General features: G+C 39.8%; 1 protein-coding gene across 2 annotated transcripts in view; it reads left to right on the forward strand.

Annotated features, from left to right (window-relative positions):
* The window catches only part of LOC107661106 (protein KIAA0100-like), a 24296-nt gene extending 5333 nt beyond the window's left edge, over window positions 1-18963 (forward strand). Inside the window, exons 9-41 of one of the 2 annotated variants that reach the window (XM_016450571.1) lie at window positions 71-194; window positions 272-396; window positions 513-580; window positions 695-831; window positions 927-1045; window positions 1857-2044; window positions 2167-2431; window positions 2575-2780; window positions 4603-5641; window positions 7277-7468; window positions 7554-7756; window positions 7844-7962; window positions 8051-8274; window positions 8450-8640; window positions 9060-9159; window positions 9246-9445; window positions 9552-9897; window positions 10086-10243; window positions 10332-10538; window positions 10631-10730; window positions 11507-11689; window positions 11781-11902; window positions 11993-12148; window positions 12289-12410; window positions 12505-12685; window positions 12831-12917; window positions 14757-14867; window positions 14972-15021; window positions 15753-15838; window positions 16272-16393; window positions 16559-16660; window positions 17514-17648; window positions 17758-18963. In XM_016450571.1, coding sequence (XP_016306057.1) covers window positions 71-194; window positions 272-396; window positions 513-580; window positions 695-831; window positions 927-1045; window positions 1857-2044; window positions 2167-2431; window positions 2575-2780; window positions 4603-5641; window positions 7277-7468; window positions 7554-7756; window positions 7844-7962; window positions 8051-8274; window positions 8450-8640; window positions 9060-9159; window positions 9246-9445; window positions 9552-9897; window positions 10086-10243; window positions 10332-10538; window positions 10631-10730; window positions 11507-11689; window positions 11781-11902; window positions 11993-12148; window positions 12289-12410; window positions 12505-12685; window positions 12831-12917; window positions 14757-14867; window positions 14972-15021; window positions 15753-15838; window positions 16272-16393; window positions 16559-16660; window positions 17514-17648; window positions 17758-17943 — 5954 coding nt within the window. In that variant the 3' untranslated portion in view covers window positions 17944-18963. The remainder of the gene's footprint in view (window positions 1-70; window positions 195-271; window positions 397-512; window positions 581-694; window positions 832-926; window positions 1046-1856; window positions 2045-2166; window positions 2432-2574; window positions 2781-4602; window positions 5642-7276; window positions 7469-7553; window positions 7757-7843; window positions 7963-8050; window positions 8275-8449; window positions 8641-9059; window positions 9160-9245; window positions 9446-9551; window positions 9898-10085; window positions 10244-10331; window positions 10539-10630; window positions 10731-11506; window positions 11690-11780; window positions 11903-11992; window positions 12149-12288; window positions 12411-12504; window positions 12686-12830; window positions 12918-14756; window positions 14868-14971; window positions 15022-15752; window positions 15839-16271; window positions 16394-16558; window positions 16661-17513; window positions 17649-17757) is intronic. The other variant, XM_016450572.1, reaches the window with a different exon arrangement.
* The last annotated feature ends 2927 nt before the right edge of the window (window positions 18964-21890 follow it).

Raw genomic sequence — 21890 nt, forward strand, 5'->3', positions numbered from 1 at the left:
ATAATGGAATAATTAATCTTGCTGTAAATATAAATGTTAAAGCTTTTTCCTTTTTTTGTGCCTCTTGAAGATGACAAAGAAGACTCTTACATTCAAACAGAAGCAATTGAGCGGCTTCACAACCTGGTTCCACAGAAGGTCAATGTGGATTTTGAAAACACTAATATCACACTTTCCATGCACAGTCAGAAGAGGTAAGCAATGATGTTACAGTCGTTGTGATCAACCTTGGATGTTGTTTTTGTGCTCTAACAAACTGTTTGTTTCACAGACATTTGAACTGGACTTTAAAGTCTCTGAAGGTGGGTTATGATCGTGACGATGAGCAGCTTCCTCTGAAGAGTTTCACCCCTCAACTCAGTTTCCCACAGAGCCGTCTGGAGCTTCTGCTGGAGGGTGGGGAAAGTACACAAGAACACACTCTTTATCATTATTATTTTTGCTTATACTTGGGGTTAGGGATCTGAACACACACTTAACCCTAAGTATTGTGCGTACTGGGTGTTTTTCAGATGGTCTTTTGCTGTCACAAAGCCGACAGAGAATTATATGTATGAACACTCTCAGAACAATACTGCAGGTGAGTTGTCTTGCGCGATTTCAATGCAAATCAAAATCTTTCTTTGTGGCATGTTTTGCAGCTTCATTTTTGTTTTGGCGTTCATTATTGTTTTTGGCTTCACTCTCTCTTAAGGTGACATCTGTTGACATCTCTAGCACGGTCACCATCAACACCTGTATCATCCACTACCGTCATCAGGAGTTCTCCCATTGGCTGGACATGTTTTCATGGGACCAGCTCTCGCACAATGAAACAACTCGTAAAAAAAGGTATTAATCTGCCGCTCGCTTTCTGAGTGTCACAGATTGGGCTATAATGGAGGTCTTGTTTATTGTGCTCAGATAAGTGTCCTTTTGTCTCCCAGGCGTTTCCCTCAGCTGGATGCTCCCGTGATGATAAGCTCCTCCGTGTCTAATGTCAATGTGTCAGTGCAGTTGGGAGATACACCACCCTTTGCCCTGGGCTTCATCTCAGCCAACAGTGGTAAATAGCAAAGTGTGGCTATTGAATGCTGTTAAAAACAATAGACAGTTGACCAACCCATTCAGATTAGATACTCTAAATAACAGCAGTTTTTGTTCTATGCCTTTTAGAGATGAATGAGAAAGTATTTTCACATTGTAATTATGTAGCTTAGCTTTTTATAAGAAGTTTTCATGAAGATATATATTTTGAAAAGCACAATTTCAAAGGCTGAAAAATACTTTTATGACACTGATCTGCCCAAAAAAATCACATTGAATGTGGCATTTTGAAATATAATTAATTTTCTTTAATTACATTCATATTTAATTAACAAATTATTTTATTAAAAATACACAATTTATAATGTAATATTTAATATTGTTCATATTATTATTAATTTTAAAATATTATTGCTTTAAAATATTATTATAACATATACACATATTAATAAAATAATTACATTATTTTATAATTAATCATTTATTTTATTTTATTTCAGGTTTACTTTTAATAATTTTAGTAGTTCAGCTTAAACTTTATTCACTTAGTTGCCAAGGCAGACTTTAAGTTTTTATCTAATGTTTATAATTTATCTAAACTTTTCAATTATACAAAAACTAGTTACCGGTAATAAGATTTAGCTTTAGTTATCAAGATCAACACTGCCTGGATCCTATAAAACAGTGACTGAATTCTCATTTCAAAATGAATAAAGTGCATAGCAGAAGTGTCCTTTTTGGTCAACTTCTGGTAAAATAGAACTGATTGAACACTTCCGTTTAAAAGTGTCTCTGTTTTGATGTGTGACTGAATCTGGTGTGTCTGACAGAACTGCAGCACTTGTTATGCTCAGAAGAGGATGACATGAAGAGTCTGACTGTGACTGAGAAAGCATCTCTGTCCCTGGATCATTTCTGGTGGCGTGTGGGCCAGGGTTCCCATATCCAGCAGGCTCCTCACCCACCTGGAAAACATGTTTGGGGGGAAGCCCTTATCCTAGACTCCCTCACACTGCAGGTAAAATCAATACGTATACTATTTATGTAGCAAGTTGTCATTTATTATGAAAGATGGGCCATATTTTGAAATAATAACCATTTGGCTTTACATTATTCCCTTTTTAATTAATTTGCCCACAGGGAAGCTATAGTAAGTTGAGGACAGTGAACTCCAACCCTTCTGGGAGTGCCTGTATGGAGTCCAGTCTGAAAGGCCTGCAGCTGGAAGTGTCAGAGACCTGCACTTTGTGTCTGTCACGTCTGTTCTCTGTTCTCAAACTGGACAAAGCAGAGAATGTCCCCTTACATTACCCTCCGGAAAAGCCTCCATCCCGTCTACCACCTCTCTTTAAGTTTAAACTTAATCTTGTGGATGTAAACACATTCACACTCTCCAATGTGGCAGGTGAGAACTAAAAGAAGCCCTTAAAATACCAGTTAAACTCTTGTTTCTCTGCCTTATATCCAAAAAGTGTGAGATTTTTGTTACTCTGTGTATATTAGCTTGTTTCAGTACATGAGAGTTTGTTTTTCTGTATTGTATTAAAGGGGCTGTTGCATTGAGGGTGGACATAGTGGTAGCTGAAGGATGGGGGGAGAACTCGAATGTTTCTGTCCAGGGTGTTTCCCTTGCTGTGGTGAAGGCCCTCACTGAGAGTATGGAGCCCTGCTGCCCAGCCGCTCAAACTCCAAACCCCATCCTGACCCTAACTGCGTTCACTGTCTCTTACCACATCAGTGCCCGCAGTCTGGAGGTACTACACCACTACATTGCTCCTACACAAATCTGTCGTGACCTCCTTCACATAGGATCAGTTATTACAGACTATAACCACTAGGTGTGGTTGTAAGTGACTGCAATGATTGATCATTTCATATCAAATACTGTTAACAACTGTAACTGTAACTAAGATTAAAATTTAAAACTGGAAATCTAAAAAGTTTTGGACTTAGCATATATTTTACTCCTGTCTGGCCTCAAATTCTGATTTGCTATGGTGAAATTTTGGGTCATAACTTGTTATCCAGTTGGAGGGACAGCAATTTGAGTCAGCACTGTAATCTTGGACTTTCAGTCGCAACAGTGCTCAACACAAGATGCATTCTTGCTGAAAAAAGCAGGAAGACTGAGCACAACTAAATGGATTAAAACATAGTTTTCAAAACTGTCCTGGAGCAGCCCAGCATTGTCCCTCATCTAACACACCCAATTCAACTTGTCAGCTCATCATAGAGACTTTAAGAGCTGAAGTCTAGTGGGTCAGAAAAGGTAGAGAGTTGTGAGAAAATACGATGCGTGTCAGATCCGCATCAGCAGCAGCTCTTAAAGCAGCCAAAATAACCGAATAACCCAGCTGCTGTGATGTCTGTTAATTAAAGCACAAAAGAAAAAAGAGGAAATCAATAATTTTTGTAGCTTTAAGGATTCCTCTATATTTAATTTAGAATTGATTGATAACTTTATTCAATTTCTGTATATTTCCTACTTGCTGAAGGGCACAGGTAGTTAAATATGACATTTATTATAATGGGTTTATGTGAAGATTGTTTTAAGTTCACTTAAATTAGAAGTTGTTATTTTTTTTAAGTCTTATAAATGTTAAAATTGACAGCTCTCAATTATACTGTAATGCTGAATGGCATTAATCAATGGTTAAATATTAGGAAAAATATTTTCATAAACTATTTCATAGAGACATCAGTACTATTGGTATCAGTGATACTCACCTTCAGTCATAAAAAAAAGATGCCATTAAACAAATATAAAAAAATATAATGTATTTGTTGTTTCTACATTAATTTGAAGATTGAATGTGAAAATATTGCAATATAAAAGTATATTAAAAAACTTTAATGTTAGGTGGGATTAATGGCGATTAATTTCAGGAAAACAATGTGTGATTTAAATAGTAAATTTTTTTTTATAGATTGACAGCACTAGTTTATCTGTAAATCACGCCAGATAAAAATTGTATTGTTAAGACAACAATAAAACTACAATTTTCAAACTTTATAAAAACTATAAACATGTATTTTAGTTCCCCACACTCCACAAAAAAATATTTTAAATTTAGTTGTATTTAGAATGTAACAGGGGATTTAAAATAAAAGTAGAAAACAAACCTAAATTATTGTGGTATTTATTATAAAGGCCAAGCCTAAACAAATTCTGAAACAAAACAAAACTAAAAGTATTGACGTATCGAAAATGCGCTATACAAATAAATCATGTACCTTTCTCATGTGACATGAATCGTAATGTCTGTGCTTTGCGCATGTTTTGTGTGCTTTACATTAATTGCGTTATAAAAATCGCTTTGGAATATAAGTCATTGTACATTTTAGATTTGTATTCTGCAAATATATCACTCATATGAGGTCGCAGCAATTAGCAAACATCAACGTTTCAATGAATTCACGATGGACAAAATTAACTTCCGTCCTACTTTTTCATTCTTGTTCGCTGTTTCACTCAAATATATGTTGCAATAGAGAAAAAAAAACGATCATAGTTCCCATTTCATTCTGACTTTAGCCACATCTTGATTTCATATCCTCTGATCTTCATCTGATCAGGTGCAGAGTGAAAACGCTTTGACAGTGCAGTGGACACCATCGGATCACATGTTTTTGTATCAGCACGTCACAGAGAGCCAAAGCTATTGGAAGGCGCTGTCTGAATCTCTAAGGCTACGACAGAAGGATGGGACAGAGTCTGCGGACTCTTCCTCTGGCATGTTAGTTTGTGTAGAGTTGGCAAGCACACGACTCACTGCCCATGTTGCCAAGACAAACTTCATCATCTTCAGTGCAGAAGCACTGTCGCTCTTCAAACGGCCCGGAGCCGTGCTGATGAAGACTCCTCATTTGGTGTTCAGTTTTGATGGCAATGACATCTTCTCCTTTTCTGGGGCCGAGGTGCAGATGCTGGATGAGCTTGAAGTAATGCAACCGCACAGATCTCAATTCCCTTTCCTCCAAACATTTCGTAATCGCACTTGGCTCTTCACTGCACCCAGCCTTGCCATTGAGTTCCCTTACCAGTACAACTTCTCTGACACTTTCGACAAGGCCATCAGTGTGCAGAAGTGGCTGAAGACCCTACACAGCCGTGCCGCCCCATCGACAGAACCTTGTCGCTTGCCCCCGGACCTCCTGTTCCGCATCAACCAGTTCTCCTTCGTGTTCCTGGACGACGTCTTTGAGATCAAACTACGCGACAATTACGAGCTAATGAAGGACGAAAACAAGGAAAGCGCCAAGCGCCTGCAGCTGCTAGATAAGAAAGTGGCCGACCTACGGAAGCAGCACGGCGAGCTCCTGCCGGCCCGTAAGATCGAGGAGCTCTACACCTCCCTTGAGCGCAAGCACATTGAGATCTACATTCAGCGGTCCAAGCGACTGTATTCCAACACACCCATGCGCAAGTCGCTGCTCACCTGGACGGTGTCAGAGTTGGAGCTTGTGGCGCTTGCGGATCAGTCGTTGCACGGGCCTGAGTGGATCCGAGAGCAGCTGCGGGACATCGATGGCATCAGCCCCTTCCCTAGAGATGGCCTGCAGCTGGTGATCCAGTGGTGCCGTGCTTTTAAATTCAAGCTTAATGCATTTCTGGGTAAGTCTAGCATGCTTCAAAACAGACGTGTTCAATGTCCTGCAGAGTTTAGCTCTGACTTTATTTTATTTTTTTATTTATTTAGTCATTTAGCAGACGCTTTTATCCAAAGCGACTTACAAATGAGGACAATAAAAGCAGTCAAAGTAAATACACTTACGAGCTGCTTTTAACTTCCACTGATAAATACTGCTTCTCTCAAAGACTATTTCTTTACACTGTTTTCTGCTGGCGCTTGAACACACTTTCCTTATTTTCTCCACAACAAATGGCCAAGCAAGCGCAGACACTGTCAAGATACGCGAACTTGCTACAACACACCTTTCCTGTAACTCAAATAGTAGAGCATGAGGCTAGCAACACCAAGGTCGTGGGTTTGATTACCATGGAATGCACAAACTGATAAAATGTATGCCTTAAATGCAATGTGAGTTTAGGCCTGTCATGATAACAACTTTATGTTTTGCGATATATTGCCCCAGAAATAATTGCGATAAGCGATATTATTGTCATTTTAAAGACCATTTTATGCCACTGAATATCCCTAAACAAGCCTTTACATTTGAACTAGCACCTCATAACTACACCACATTATGTACGAGAAGCTGCAAAAGACACAGGCGCAAGTGGAATGTACAAAACATATTAATTTTAAAGTAAATATAATGGGCGATATATTGCATCACCAAAAATTATTGAGGTCATGTACATGAATTGCGCGATAAGTCGATATATTGTATATTGCTTTGGATAAACAGTGAAGTGACGTTTGGCCATGTTTGTTGTCCCATGCTCTGAATTTGTGCTCTGCATTTAACCCATCCAAGTGCGCACACACAGCAGTGAGCAGTGGGCAGCCATTTTGCTGCGGCGCCTGGGGAGCAGTTGGGGGTTTGGTGCCTCGCTCAAGGGTCTCACCTCAGTAGTGGTACTGAGGGTGGAAGAGAGCGCTGTACATTCACACCCCCCACCAAATGTCACTTGAAGTTTCTAGTAATCCAGAAGATCTTGATTAAGTGGTTCAGGTGTGTTTATTTGGGGTTGGGGCTAAACTCTACAGGACAGTGGCCCTCATCCAATGAATGATGATGCTTGCTTTGTTAGTTAGTGAATATCTACTGTAAGTAATCTGACACATCTGTTCAAAACACAGTAAACTCCTGTCTTACCTAGACATAATTTCAAGTTAACAGATTACACCAATGTTAAGAATAGCTAAATCATTTTTTAAGTTTAATTTTTAGTAATTTTATGTGCTTTTGTCATTGTTTTACTTTTATATATTTCCAAGTAGTTTTAATTTATTTCAGTTGTAGTTTATTTCACTAGCTTGGTGAAAAAATACATCCAAGATGGCTGACAAAATAAATGCCAATTATAAATCAATTCATTACTGAATGTACTGAATGAATCAATACATTACTGCTGTTAAAATTGCTTCAGTTTAATTCAGAATTGACTCAATATTTGTGCCCTTGTATTTTTATACTTATTAGAGTATTGAGCTATTAGCATAGCAACATATTCGAATCAATTGTAAGTGTTGTTTGCGGAGTGCTACATGTGTAAAGTGCTATTTTTAGTCACTTATGAGAGTCCGTGATGGCTAACATTCTTGTTTCCTGTGTGGTTCAGTGCGAATCCGGGACTATCCTCGGTACCTGTTTGAGATCAGAGATTGGTCGCTGTCGGGACGTCTGATGGGCACTGAGCAGGACGGGCAGTTGAGAGCAAAGCGCAAACAGGTGGTCCAGCTCGGCCAGCCATGGGGTGATGTGACGGTTTACAGGAATATGCCACCACTGAAGTTCTACTACGACGTCCATTGTGAGTCACAACACTCTCTTGATCTTGTAAGTCTGTAATGTGATGTTGCAACAATATGACTCACCCGGTCTAACTGTTCAAACAGCGAACATTTCCCTCTACACCATTGTGTGGGGGCCATGCTGGGATCCTGCTTGGACGCTGATTGGCCAGGCTGTTGATTTACTGACTAAACCCACAGCTGACCCGTCCCCCCTTCTGGCCTGGTGGGATAAAAGCAGACTACTTCTGCATGGCCGCTGGGTAATGGACATTGATCAGGCCAATCTGCATCAGCTCGCTACTGAGGTACTAACAAACACACCCAGGCTCCTTGCTAAAGACCCGTCACACTTGTAAATATCTAATGCTAACTATAATATTTTATTTGTGTAGGACCCTTACAACACCACAGAGAACCTTCACTGGGAGTGGAGCAAGCTGAACTTTGACTGGAATCCTGGGCAGTTTGTCTTCAAGGGTGACCTGGACGTCAACGTTAGAACAGCCTCCAAGTACCTGACTAGTAGTTACATTGCATTACAATGTAACATTTTGATTTAAGTTTGATTATTTAAATCTGTCTGGTCCGTTTCTATACAGGTATGATGATATCTGCTTCCTGCGCCTCCCGAGCCTATGTATGACCCTTGACCTCCAATGGTTATGCCATGGTAATCCACATGACCACCATGCCGTAATGCTCTGTGCTGCGGAGAACGTTGCGGATGTCACCTCAGGCCAGCTGCATGACTCCTATAGGGCCTTCCGCTCTGAAAACCTCAACCTCTCCATCACCATGGACCTCGACCAGCACTGTGGCAAAGGTTAGAACTATAGCCTTTTTTGTAAAAGCTGATAAATGCTACACAACTTTTAAAATCGGAACAGCAACTAGCGTTGTCCAGACTGAAAATCGGCGCAAAAGTCATGTAGTGTATTCCAGGCTTGAAGGTCATTTCAGCTCTGGTTTTAAAGGCTTGTGTTCATGTTTTCTCTCAGAGCCCAGTCAACCCAGAATCCTCCTCTACAGCAGCACCCTGCGCTGGATGCAGAACTTCTGGGCCACCTGGACCAGCGTGTCCCGGCCCATCTGCAGAGGCAAGCTCTTCCACAGCCTCAGACCCAACCGCAGGAAGCTTGGCCAGCACTACAAACAGATGTCCTATACAGCATCTTTCCCACAGCTACAGGTGACACACCTGCCTCTGTTAAACCATACTTTATGCCTGCCTCCCTTTTCACATTAGTTAATTTCTAACTTGTCTTGTACATGATGCTCAAAAACATATAGCTGAAATAAAACAGTTGTGTTTAATAATAATAATAATAATACTAATTATATTTTAATAATAATAACAATTATTTATATTTATGCTTAATTTACTCTTCATGTATATTTATTTATTATTTTATAATTAAATAATAAAAGATATTTTACATTTTATTAGTTTGTGTATATATATTGGTCAGTCACCAACATATAATAGTGTATTCTTATCAATCAAAGGATTCTTATCATTCAAAGGTCATATTGGAAAGATTAACGAGTTAATACATACATGTGATGAAATATATGCAAGGTTAAACCTGTCTTAATGTTCCTGTGCAGGTCCATTACTGGGCATCGTTTGCTCAGCAGAGAGGCATTCAGGTGGAGTGCAGTAAAGGTCATGTCTTCACCAGAGGAGCACAGAGGCTCATCCCACAGGGTGAGAGAGCAAACCGTCTCAGTCACTCTCTCCACTTGACACACTGTTGAAATGTTCTGCTGAAATGATCGATGCATGTTTTACAGCTGGCACTGTGATGAGACGACTTATCTCCGAGTGGAACGTTACTCAGATGGTGAGCGAGCTCTCTCTGGTCACCGTGCACCTCATGGCCTCCACATGGGACGAGACTGCCGACCACCAGATCAATGCCCAGGTGAAGAAGACCCACCTACTCAGCCTGTCCTCACTCAGCTACCAGAGACAGAGTAACCGCATAGAGGAGGTGAGACACTCTTATTGCGTAATTTATCTACAAGAAATAAAAATATATCATTTATAAGTATTTCCTGACACAGTTTGTGGCAAAAATTTGTCCCCAATGTGAATAGGCCTTTATTAATGACAAACCAACTATATCGCTGCTTAAATTGTCTCAGGAGGTAAACTCAAAAGACGAGAGCAATGCTTCCTACACACACAAGTTGTGTTTGGTGGACCTGAGGGCCTCTTGGACCACCACCAACCGGAATATTGCCTTTGGTTTGTACGACGGCTATAAAAAAGCAGCTGTGCTGAAGAGAAACCTCTCCACCGAGGCTCTGAAGGGTCTGCGGATCGACACCCAATTGCAGATGAAAAAGCTGAAACGCTCCATGTCCAGCTACTCCTCAAACACGGCTCCCGCTACACCAGTAATCACCACAACCGCTCGCCCAGAGAAGAGTCAGAATGAAGGTAGTCTCTTCTTGTGACTGTCGGCCCAAAAAAATCCATATTGTATTGTATTGGAGCATATTGTAGCTCACTTGCCAGTTTTGTTTTGCCAGACTAATAAAAAAGTTTTGCAGATTGGAATTGCTGAGTCTTCAGTGTGTCTAGGCTTTTTTTTGCCTTAGTTGATGTGTTTTTGTGGTCCTTTTTAGGAACATCCATGTTACAGAAGCTTATTGAGGAGACCGATAAGTTTGTGGTCTTCTCCGAAGAGGACGCAGGAGTGAGCGACCAGCTCTGTGGAATTGCCGCGTGCCATACCGATGATGTTTACAACCGCAACTGGTTCATAGAGCTAGTCAACGGTCAGGTACGGATTCACATTTGAGAGCAGTAACCCATAGTGCAAGATGCTGTATTAACAGATCTAAATATCTTCCCATGTGCATGGTGTTCAGATGATGCTTCGAGGCACTGAGACTGCTGGCTGTGTGCTGGTATCTGCCGCCAAGGCACAACTACTGCAATGTGAACACCATCCTGCTTGGTACAACGACACACTCAAGCAGAAGACCACTTGGACGTGTCTGCTGGATGGTATGCAGTACTTCGCCACCATGGAGCAAAACCCCTCTGAACAGGAGGACTGGCAGCTGTGGCTGGAGGTGGGTTCAGAAGTACAGTTATCATGCAAATACCATTATAACCAATGAAACATTGCATTAAAGCAATCAAATCTCATTTTGTGGACCTACAGGTGAAGAACATTGAGGAACACAGGCAGAGGAACTTGGACTCAGTGCAGGAGCTGATGGAGAGTGGCCAGGCTGTTGGAGGCATGGTTAGCACCACCACAGGTGTGCCATTTTAACTCTCGAGTTCATAACAACATTTAGCTCTTGGGATGGACCACCTTGCATTGCCCTAGCAACTGCCCAAAATACCTGGCAACTGTGTAGTAGCTTGTTAAAAAACACTCAGAAGACCCTAAAGCAGGGGCACCAAACTTGAGTTTGAGTTGAGATGACTTTCACATCCAGATTTGCGGATTTACAAAGGCTACCACATGTCCATGTCCATTAAATCCACAAGACCATAGGGCAGGGATAAGCAACGTCGGTCCTGGAGTGCCGCTGCCTTGCAAAGTTTAGCTCTAACCCTAATCAAACACACCTGAACAAGCTAATCAATTTCTATAGGATTACTAAGGCAGGTGAGGTTTTTTTTTAGGGTTGGAGCTAAACTCTGCAGGACGTCGGCACTCCAGGACCGACGTTGCCTACCCCTGCCATAGGGTGTCTCATTTGTCATTTTAGGCTTCAGAAAGGTGCTCACAGTGCCTACTTTGAGACCGCAATGCAACATTGATGCATTCTTCTGCCAAGTCCACACTGAGGCGAGCTCTGCAGTAGACTTTTACCCAACATTACATCACAAAAGTGTAGACTTGGAAGAACGTGAGGGCTTCAGATTCCATTTGGGACAAGGCCAATGAGTGTAACAATTTCTTCCATTCATTTTACTACAATTGGCCCACCTCTCGTCCTTGTAGCATTGTGGCAACAACTTTTGCATGTCCAATCAGCAGCCACAGTCTAGTTTACCTGACCTGTTTACTCTTGCACTGATTTAGATTGGAACCAGCCGTCCCAAGTGCAGGAGACCCAGCAGGTCCAGCGCATCATCTCTCGCTGTAGCTGTCGCATGTACTACATCGGGTACAGCCACGACATCGACCCTGAACTGGCGACCTCCATCAAACCGCCAGAGATCAGTGACCGCCATGAGAAGGAGGACCTTTTAAAGAAACAGGCTGGTATGTGACCTCAAGCGAAACAGGAACTGACTTAAGATGCTGGTAGTTGTTCTGTCACAGATATATTGTTGCTTTGTTCCGGTCATATCAGGTGCAGTCGACACTTTCACCCTCATCCACAATGACCTGGAGATTTCCACCAATCCTGTGCAGTACTCCATGATCCTGGACATAGTCAATAATCTGCTGCTCCACGTGGAGCCCCGGCGCAAGGTCCGAACTAACTGTAATTGGTCTGGACACCAGTTTTTGAATGAGTTCTTGTGTTGTTTGCTGATCTGCCAGATCTTTTGCTTTGTTTAGGAGCACAGCGAGAGGAAGCAGCGTGTGCGTTTCCAGCTAGAGATCTCCAGCAACCCTGAGGAGCAGCGTAGCAGTATCTTGCACCTTCAGGAAGCGGTACGCCAGCATTTGGCTCAGATCCGTTGCCTGGAGAAACAGATCTACTCCAACATGAGGGTTAGTGTACATCTCCGGTCTAGTGTGTTCAGTTTAGTTCACCTGAACCATCAGCCATATGCATAGCTTTTCATATGAGGTCATGTCCTCCAGACTACTTTGAGGTCCATTCATAATGACCTTTTATCTGACTCTTACAGTCCCAGTCAGAAGAGTTCAGAGGAGACGAGCTGTCCGACATCAACCTGCGCCTGCAGAATCAGCTCAACCAAGAGAAGACAGACATGCAGATGAAGAGTGAGGAGCTCAATATCCTCATCCGGTTGGTCACTAGCTCGATTCTAGCAGTTGATCATTCATTAGCAAATATTAGTTAAAAATGTTTGGATAGATCAATGTTCTTTGCCTCCTCTAAGGTGTTTTAAGGACTTCCAGCTGCAAAGGGCAAACAAACTGGAGCTGCGGAAACCCCCAGAAGACGTTAGCGTTGCGCGTCGTACCGAGATCTACTTCGCTCAGGCCCGCTGGTGTCTCACAGAAGAAGATGGGCAGCTGGGTATAGCTGAACTTGAACTGCGGAGGTTCATGTACAGCAAGGTGTGTCTGCAAGGACTCACAATCCAGAGGTTTTGGTTGAAGTTGCTGAATGTCCTTTGCTAATCATTGGTAAAACGTTAGCTACTGTATATGTGAGTGTGTGTCATTGGCTACAGATCTCTTAATGGGATGTTCTCTTCCACAGTTGAATAAGTCTGATGACACAGCAGAGCATCTCCTGGAATTGGGCTGGTTCACCATGAATAACCTGCTTCCCAATGCTGTGTACAAGGTACTGCTGCTTAATGATTCACACTGGATATCCAAGTCGGGGAAATAACAAAACCATGTGACAGTTGAGATGTGTCATTACAAACTCTGCTGTTATTGATCTCTAACTTCTGCAAATGGCTCTGTGTGGTTGTTTACACATGTTTAAATGCAGTCTGAACTGAAAACTGCATAGGGGGCTGGTTTAGTGCATGTAGATTTTTTTTTTTCCATTTACAGTCTACAGTATTAATTGTCCAACAAACAATTAGTTAGAGGTGAGCTAGACAATTAAAATTGAAAATACTACAATAAACATAATATTAAAAAAGACAAATAGTTAGCATTTAACTGTTATTTTTAAGGTAACATGTTAACAGTATTCTAGTTAGACAACTAGTAGACTTGTCAGTCGTCCTGTTCCTTGACAGTCACCTAGTTTACTAATTTGTCCAACAACCAACTAGTCAGTCAATTAGGGATCAACTAAATGAGTAATTAGCATTTTAGCTGTAAAGTTTAAGGTAACATGTTAACAGTATTCTAATTTGACAACTAGTAGATATGTAAACTGTGCTGTCCCTTCATGGTTAATTTGTCTAACAACCAACTAGTCAATTTATTAGGGGTCAACTAAATTAGTAGTTAGCATTTAGCTGCAATATTTGAGGTAACATGTTAACTATATTCCAGTTTGACAACCAGTTAGCCATCCTGACCTTTGATGAACCATCCTGTCACTTAGTTTTCTAATGTATCCAACAATCAACTAATCGATTAATCAGGTATCAACAAATCGAGTAGTTAGAATTTTAGCTGTGAAATTTAAGGTAAAAGGTTGACCGTATTCTTGTTTGACAACCAGTATATTTGACAGTCCTGTCCCCTGATGATCATTTAGTTTATTACTTGTCCAGCAGCCAACTAGTTAGTAGTTAGTTAGTTCGTTAGAGGTCAACTAGACAATTAGTTTAAAATTAGTTTGCATTTTGACTGTAATAGTTAAAGTAAAATGTGAACATTATTCTTGTGTGACAATTAGTAGGCTTGTCGTCAACCATCCTGTCCCCTGATGGTCGCCTAGTTTACTAGTTGTTCAACAACCAACTAGTTGATTAATTAGGGGTCATCTAGTTGTTGTTTTTTTGAGCATTTTGACTCCAAGATTTACATCCAAGGTAAATGATATAGAGATTATGGTTATTTTAATTTGAAACATTTTCATCATAATTAGATATAATCAGTATTGACAGTTATTGTTGAACATGAAATTGTCTGATGAGAGCAATGTTCACATTATTTTAATCCACTTTTTGTGAGGACTATGAGAGTGTTCACTGTACATTCCTAAGCAACATGTTAGACCGTTGTCTTGTGAACATGACCCTAAACCAGCCTAATTATACAGGGCTTTCAACTAGTCATTCAGACAACCCACAGCTAGTTAATTTTGAACATTGTAGCATTTTGCACATCTCTGCTATTTGTTAATCCTATAACTCTTGGTTTCTCTTGTGCAGCATGTAAGGGTATGTATTGAGTGGGTAAAATCCTATGTTTGTTAGTCGACACCTTCATCCTCATCCAGACATATGCCTGCTCAGAAAGTTTATGTTCCTGTTTGGACAAAATTCACCTGCATTCTCACTTGTAGTTTGATATTGCAGGCTAGTTGCATTTCCTTCCACTTTTACATCTTTTTTTTATATTTTTACATCTGTCCAATCATTTTCAGTTGGGTTTGACCAGCAGGATATGCATCCAAGTCTTCCATGTTTTCCTTTGTTTCGTGGTTTGCATCTAAACAAACACAAGTACTTCAGTCAGGTGAGTGTAATTTTGCTCTCATTCTATGTTGTAGGTGGTTTTGCGCCCTCAGAGCCCCTGCCAATCAGGACGCCAGCTTGCCCTCCGCATCTTCAGTAAGGTCCGCCCCCCAGTGGGAGGGATTTCCGTCAAAGAGCACTTTGAGGTCACTATAATGAAATCCATTCCTGTTTGCATCATAACTCTGGAGGATGCTATTCACACATACAGCTGTCCTCTTCTTTCTGAAAAATCTGTTTTTATTTATAGGTAAATGTGGTACCACTCACCATTCAGCTCATGTACCAGTTCTTCAAGAGGATGATGGGATTTTTCTTCCCTGGACGAAATGTGGAAGAAGAGGAAGTTGGGGATGAGGAAGACAAGTTCAGACTGGTTACTACAGGTTTGTGACGTTTTTCTCGTCACGAGCATATGACCTTCCCACCACAACAGGGATACTCAGCTTTGTTCACAATCACATCATATGCAAATAATAATTATAATTCATCAAAGTACAAGAAGTGGAAAAACAAACGCTGATCCTCTTGAAAGCCAGAATTGGTCTTTGCATTCATGTTTTAACCACTCTTTGCACTCGTTGTACTGACATCCATAGTGCAGCCCATGCTGATCAATATCAGTTTACATTGATTTTTTGCTCCAGTGAGGGTATTAGATTGCTGTCTGCTGATGTTATGTCACACTGATGGCCCATGCTGGGCTATTAAAAGCTCATCGCTCTTTGACATTGGAAGGTTTAGTGTCTGGAATGGCTTCAGGGTGACTTTCATGTGCATTGTGGAGTGTCTAAGGCTTGTTTTCTTCTTAAATCGCAGGTGTTGTGAAACCCAGGCAGCTCTCTGAAGACTCCATAGGAGGGCTTGGACCCGGGAAGGGGGTCACGCAAGGGTTAAATCGAACAGCTGGAGTCAGGAGGTCATTTCGCAAACCACCTGAGGTATTATTTCAATGGGATGACAGTTCAATTGTCTGCTTATGATGGATATTGGCTTTTGATTTTTTTATTATTATTTGTGGTCTTCAAGAGGATGATGGGATTTTTCTTCCCTGGACGAAATGTGGAAGAAGAGGAAGTTGGGGATGAGGAAGACAAGTTCAGACTGGTTACTACAGGTTTGTGACGTTTTTCTCGTCACGAGCATATGACCTTCCCACCACAACAGGGATACTCAGCTTTGTTCACAATCACATCATATGCAAATAATAATTATAATTCATCAAAGTACAAGAAGTGGAAAAACAAACGCTGATCCTCTTGAAAGCCAGAATTGGTCTTTGCATTCATGTTTTAACCACTCTTTGCACTCGTTGTACTGACATCCATAGTGCAGCCCATGCTGATCAATATCAGTTTACATTGATTTTTTGCTCCAGTGAGGGTATTAGATTGCTGTCTGCTGATGTTATGTCACACTGATGGCCCATGCTGGGCTATTAAAAGCTCATCGCTCTTTGACATTGGAAGGTTTAGTGTCTGGAATGGCTTCAGGGTGACTTTCATGTGCATTGTGGAGTGTCTAAGGCTTGTTTTCTTCTTAAATCGCAGGTGTTGTGAAACCCAGGCAGCTCTCTGAAGACTCCATAGGAGGGCTTGGACCCGGGAAGGGGGTCACGCAAGGGTTAAATCGAACAGCTGGAGTCAGGAGGTCATTTCGCAAACCACCTGAGGTATTATTTCAATGGGATGACAGTTCAATTGTCTGCTTATGATGGATATTGGCTTTTGATTTTTTTATTATTATTTGTGGTCTGTAATGAATATAATATCTCAGTTGGAAGTCACAAATTGAGTGTAACCAAGTTATTTAACCTGTTAATGTCTTCCCCATTCAGCATCCCGTTGATGACATTGATAAGATGAAAGAAAGAGCAGCAATGAATAATTCTTTCATCTACATCAAGATTCCTCAGGTTCCCCTTTGTGTCAGTTACAAGGTTGGTCCTAGCAAAAGTGATATAGTGTCACATGATCCCTCAGAAATCATTCTAATATGCTGATTTGATTAGCTTGTTCAAGAAACATTCTTATATTATCCATTGAAAACACTTGTGCTGCTTAATATTTTTGTGTAAACTTTTTTTTCAGGATACTTTGATGAATAGAAAGCTAATAACAGCTATTATTTTTTTGTTTTTGTAAGATTTTTGTATGCCTTTACTGTAACTTTTGATTAGTTTGATGTGTAAATAAATAAAATTATATATATATATATGCTGTGTGTGTGTATATATATGTATATATATATATACATACATACATACATACATACATACAATATATATATATATGAATATATAGTTTCATTTAGCTAAATATTGCTCAGTAGTTAAGTATTTGGCCTAAAAAATTATTGACATTTTTTTCCTGTCATCATTTTGACCAAGGCAGCCATTGAACCAACTAGGTTCAAAATGTATTATATACAGTAAATAATATTTAATAAAATGAGTGTTAATAATAAAAGTTCAGTAAAAATGTATTTTTATACAATTTTATTATTCACTAAATGAACAAGAAACAGTGGTATTTATCATGTTTTAAGGAAATTAATTGGCCAATCAAACACCATTTCAGAGATTTGAGTTACAAGACAAGGAGTGATCATGAAATGACACTGCCTTTAGAAAGCTTAACAGCCTAATAAAAATATAATCATTCTATTATTTACGGTATTGCTTCATTTGACCTCCACAGCAAATTGTTATTTTTGCATATATGTGTTGTTGATATTCAATTTATCACATTCTCAGTCTGACTGTATGCATTTCTCTTGCGGTGTACCTGTAGGGGGAGAAGAGCAGTGTAGACTGGAAGGATCTGAACCTGGTTCTGCCCGGTTTGGAGTATCATAACAACACCTGGACCTGGCTGGACTTTGCTATGGCTGTGAAGAGAGACAGTCGTAAGGCACTGGTCGCACAGGTAATCACTCGCAAAATCCTCAGTCCCAAACTCAACTTTAAACTACATATAAAAATGTAGTAGTAGGCCTCTGTTCAGATTCCATTAAACTTTTGTCCCAAATAAATAGATGATAAAGGAGAAGCTGCGGTTGAAACCCGCCTCAGGCTCAGAGTCTCGAGGTAAAGTGACGGATGGGAAAACAGACAGCAGCCTCCAGCAGCAGGTGGAGGACGAGAAAGCAAGGCTTCTGATCGGCTTCAGCACCACCGACAAGAGCTCCAGCAAAAAGAGCATTTTCAGTCGCCGCAAGTGAAGCTCCTTCACAGAGATGCTGGTCTTGAAGAAGTGCTGCTGAACCTTACCGAGATCCAGTCTGCAGGAGAAGGGATGGACGATGATAACTAAACCAAGTCCGAAGTCTCTCTCCTCTTCACCAGTGGTGCCTTTAAATGTCCGCGCTGGGTGTGGACACGCAAGCCATGACTGCAGGCGCTGGTCCTGCTATGGAAGAAGGGATTGTCATTCTACTGTCTAAAATGAGTGCTGTTGTACACCTAACATAAGTTTTAATGTGCTTCTTTTGTGCCATACATCATTTCAACATATTTCAATTAACTACATACAGCATTAAACCATCTTTATCAAGTAAGATAACATCCTCACAGCTCAAGACAGTGTCCTACAATTCAACGGTTCATCTCTGTTTTGTGTTTGGAGCATTGTGACGTCTCTCCTGCTGGATCAGGAGATTCTTGTAGGCCAGAATCTTGAAGGAGCCACATGGAAAAGCAAGAAGAATCTGAAATTCACATATACAGGAAGCCCATATTATCCCACAATTAGTGAAAGTCACTGAAAAGAATCAAGAATTTGGCCTCATTTGAGCTCAGTGTTAAATTGGACATGATATTAGCTAGCTGACCACTGTTTTACTGTACTAACTACTAGGATCTTCTGCTTGTGGAGCAGTGGGACATCATGGGAAGCATCTTGTTTTATGCCATTTTTGCACCCTGTCTGATTGATGCTTTGTCATTTTAACACTATGGCACTTTTTACACAAAGTATTTTCTGATATTTTTGTATCTGTGGTTATCTTCTGTATCATTTCAATAATGTCTGAGATGCTGCTGATTTTAGCTTGTCAGCTTCAAAAATGAAAGATTTTATTTCAGCTTAAATGTTTAAAAATGAACACTATTTAGACCCCCCCCCCACACACACACCTTATCAGGCAATGGGCCTAGTATTGTTCTTTGTATAAATAATGGGAGGTATTAAATGTCAGCAAGCATGTAAATTAATATTTGTCAATAAAATAAAAGTAGCCCCAAAGAGCCCTTTAACCTCTGTTATTTTCAAACTTTTAAGTTTATTATGTAAATCATTAAAAAGCAGTCATAAGGATCTCAGAAATTTTTTTACATTTTTTTATAGACGTTTCTTAAAGCAATTAAATTAATTTTAAATAAGGTTACAGAAAAATTAGAAATTGCAACAATCTTTTAAGCTTAGGTATAAAGGGGAGCATAATATACTAGTATAACATATTCTCACCGAAATGTTAAGACTTAATTATAAAGATGTGCATAATATGCTAGTATAAAATTTTATAATAATGTGTAGCTAACAAAATCGGAGATTATTGTGTATTTTTCTCCTTCGGTGCGTTATTACAAACACATTGATTCTCCACTGGACCACAGAAGCTTACTAGACAAAAGAAGGTCACGTCTGCGAGTGTGTGAGTTACGTAATCAGTCAACTATGACGTTTCTGATGCGTGAAGCACGTCGCTGTAACGTTGTTTATATGTTAATTAATATTAATGAGTGCGCAGGGCGGAGTCTCGCGTTTCTGCATGTGCATCAAAGGTTTGGACAGTGAGTGATGTGCTGAAACAGCGCTGTTTTGTGTGCAGAAGAAAAGAAGATTATGTAAATAACGTGGGATTCTCTTTTTGTTGACGGGCTTTTGAGAGGGATTAGACTTGATTAAAAAAAAACGCGAGTCGTTCATTTCTTGTTGATAAATGTGATGGGCGGCGAGGGGAGTAGAAAGAAGGTAAGAGTGTTTACTGCTCTAATGAATTACAGAGCTTGTTCAAGAAACGCTGTGTGTTCACAGCTCGGTCTGATTCAAATATTAATTGTGCTTTGCAGGTTCATGAAACTAAAATAGAGTCTAATGGTGAAGATACACGGGGCAACTTTTTAATGTCTTGCTTGTACATGATATTTGCTAGGGGGGGGGTCAACTAGGTTTTTCACATAATATGCGGGCAGCAAACATTTCTTGCGATTTATGTTAATTGCACAAATTAATAATTCCATTTTAAGTTTAATTTAATATTAGTTAAAATAAATAAGAATTACATTCAAAGTTTAGAACCAAAATATGCATTATTGCAGTTGCATTTTCAGGATTAACAGGCAGCTGCAGTTCAGGAGGAGGTCTGTGGAAGAGCATTACTGTAGAGCAATCAGTAATGCAAGGTGCTAGAAATGCCAGAATCATGGATTCAATCTCAGGTAATGCTTAACATGACTGAAAATGTATAGGCTACGGAAATGCAATGCAAGTTGCTTTGAATACAAGTATATTTAAGCTCAAGAGCCCTTGAGCAGGAATCTTCTCCTGATGTGCTCATATACTGTTGAGGTCAATTTCAGGCAGAGCATAAACTGCTCTCAGTTCAAAAGCATTAAATGTAAAAGCCTAATTAAGCTGGTTGAGCCTGGTTGTTTTTTTATTTTCATTTTACATTCTAAACCCTGAGTATGATAACAGCATTTTCATGTTTAGGTTAAGTTTCCCTTTAAATATGACAATGTTGCTGAGAATGGGCGCACCATCAGGTTATTTGAATGCATTTGTGAGAGCGTGGTTGCGTGTTAAATAGTCCGACCTGGCTGTGCATGGCTTTTAATTACTTAAAAAAAAAACAGAAAGGAATATATGCTACTGATAAATCACAGGACAGCGTATTTTTGATCTGTAGGCCTACATGATGTGCGAGCTACTGTCTGTATGTTACAATCACTGTGGTCTCGCCCCTGTACATTAATTGTGATCATGAAATGCAACTTGATTTTATGTTTTACTGTTTAATATGCAACGGCACTCATATATTTTAAATGTAAATTAAAGGGATAGTTTACCAAAAAATGAAAATTCTGTGATAACCAAACAAACAACTGATGGTCCCCATTGATTTCCATAGTATTGTTTCTTCTTCTTCTACTTACTATGAAAGTCAATGGGGTCCATCAACTGTTTGGTTACCAAGATTCTTCAAAATGTCTTCTTTTATGTTCAACAGAAGAAAGAAACTCTTACAGGTTTGGAACAACTTGAGTGTGAGTAAATGATGACAGAATGATAATTTTTAGGTGAACTTTCCCTTTAAGTAGTTTTTTTGGGGCTGTTGCATATTTACATTTGAACGCACACTAGCTAGTGATCTGTAAAGCATTAGCCTTTATGTTATCATAAGTGATTTTGTATAGTGATTTATCAATCAATGTCATCTTTGCTGCAGGAATCAGCGTCAGTGGTAAAGAGGAGATCCCTGTCATGTCATCAGGGCTTCCTGTCTCTCCCGGCTCTGCTTGTTCATCACAGTCTATTTAGACGCAGCGCCCAGCACAGAGAATACCCCGTCTCTGAGCAATCTCGGCCCTCAGACTCAAACCCTGAGGGGCCTCGTCTAGTGTGGACACTGCCAGGCTTTATTTCCATTTTCCTGCCAGAATTTCCTCCCAGGTTTACTGGGCATAAACATTTACAGGTAGTTCATTGCCACAAGTCATATAATCCTCACATAAATCACCCAAATTTACATCATTTACTATGCCTTTCTTTCTTCAGTGGTAGGCAAAAAGAGAGATTTTGAAGAATGTACCTTTAGTTTGGAACAAAATGAGGGAAAGTAAATGATGGCCATTTTCATTTTTGGGTGAAATGTCTGAAATGAAAAAGTAACATGCTTTTAAAGAGCGAATTTAGTTTGAGAAATATACTTTAATAGAATATATTTAAGTGTGAACTGGATGTAATGTTAATTGGAAATTAAATGAAGATGTATTAGAGTTTAAATGTATATTAAATGCTATTAGTTGAACTTAAGTATGCTTTTTTGATGAACTTAAGTAGGACTTAATTACATCTTTATATGTACTTTCATAATTACTTCTTTTGTACAGCCGAAGGTACTAACAAGCTTTTATGGTAAACTAAAATATGCTTTAGCATAAAATA

This window comes from Sinocyclocheilus anshuiensis, unplaced genomic scaffold, assembly GCF_001515605.1.
Source record: "Sinocyclocheilus anshuiensis isolate Anshui unplaced genomic scaffold, SAMN03320099.WGS_v1.1 scaffold583, whole genome shotgun sequence".
In the NCBI taxonomy this organism is placed as follows: Eukaryota; Metazoa; Chordata; class Actinopteri; order Cypriniformes; family Cyprinidae; genus Sinocyclocheilus; species Sinocyclocheilus anshuiensis.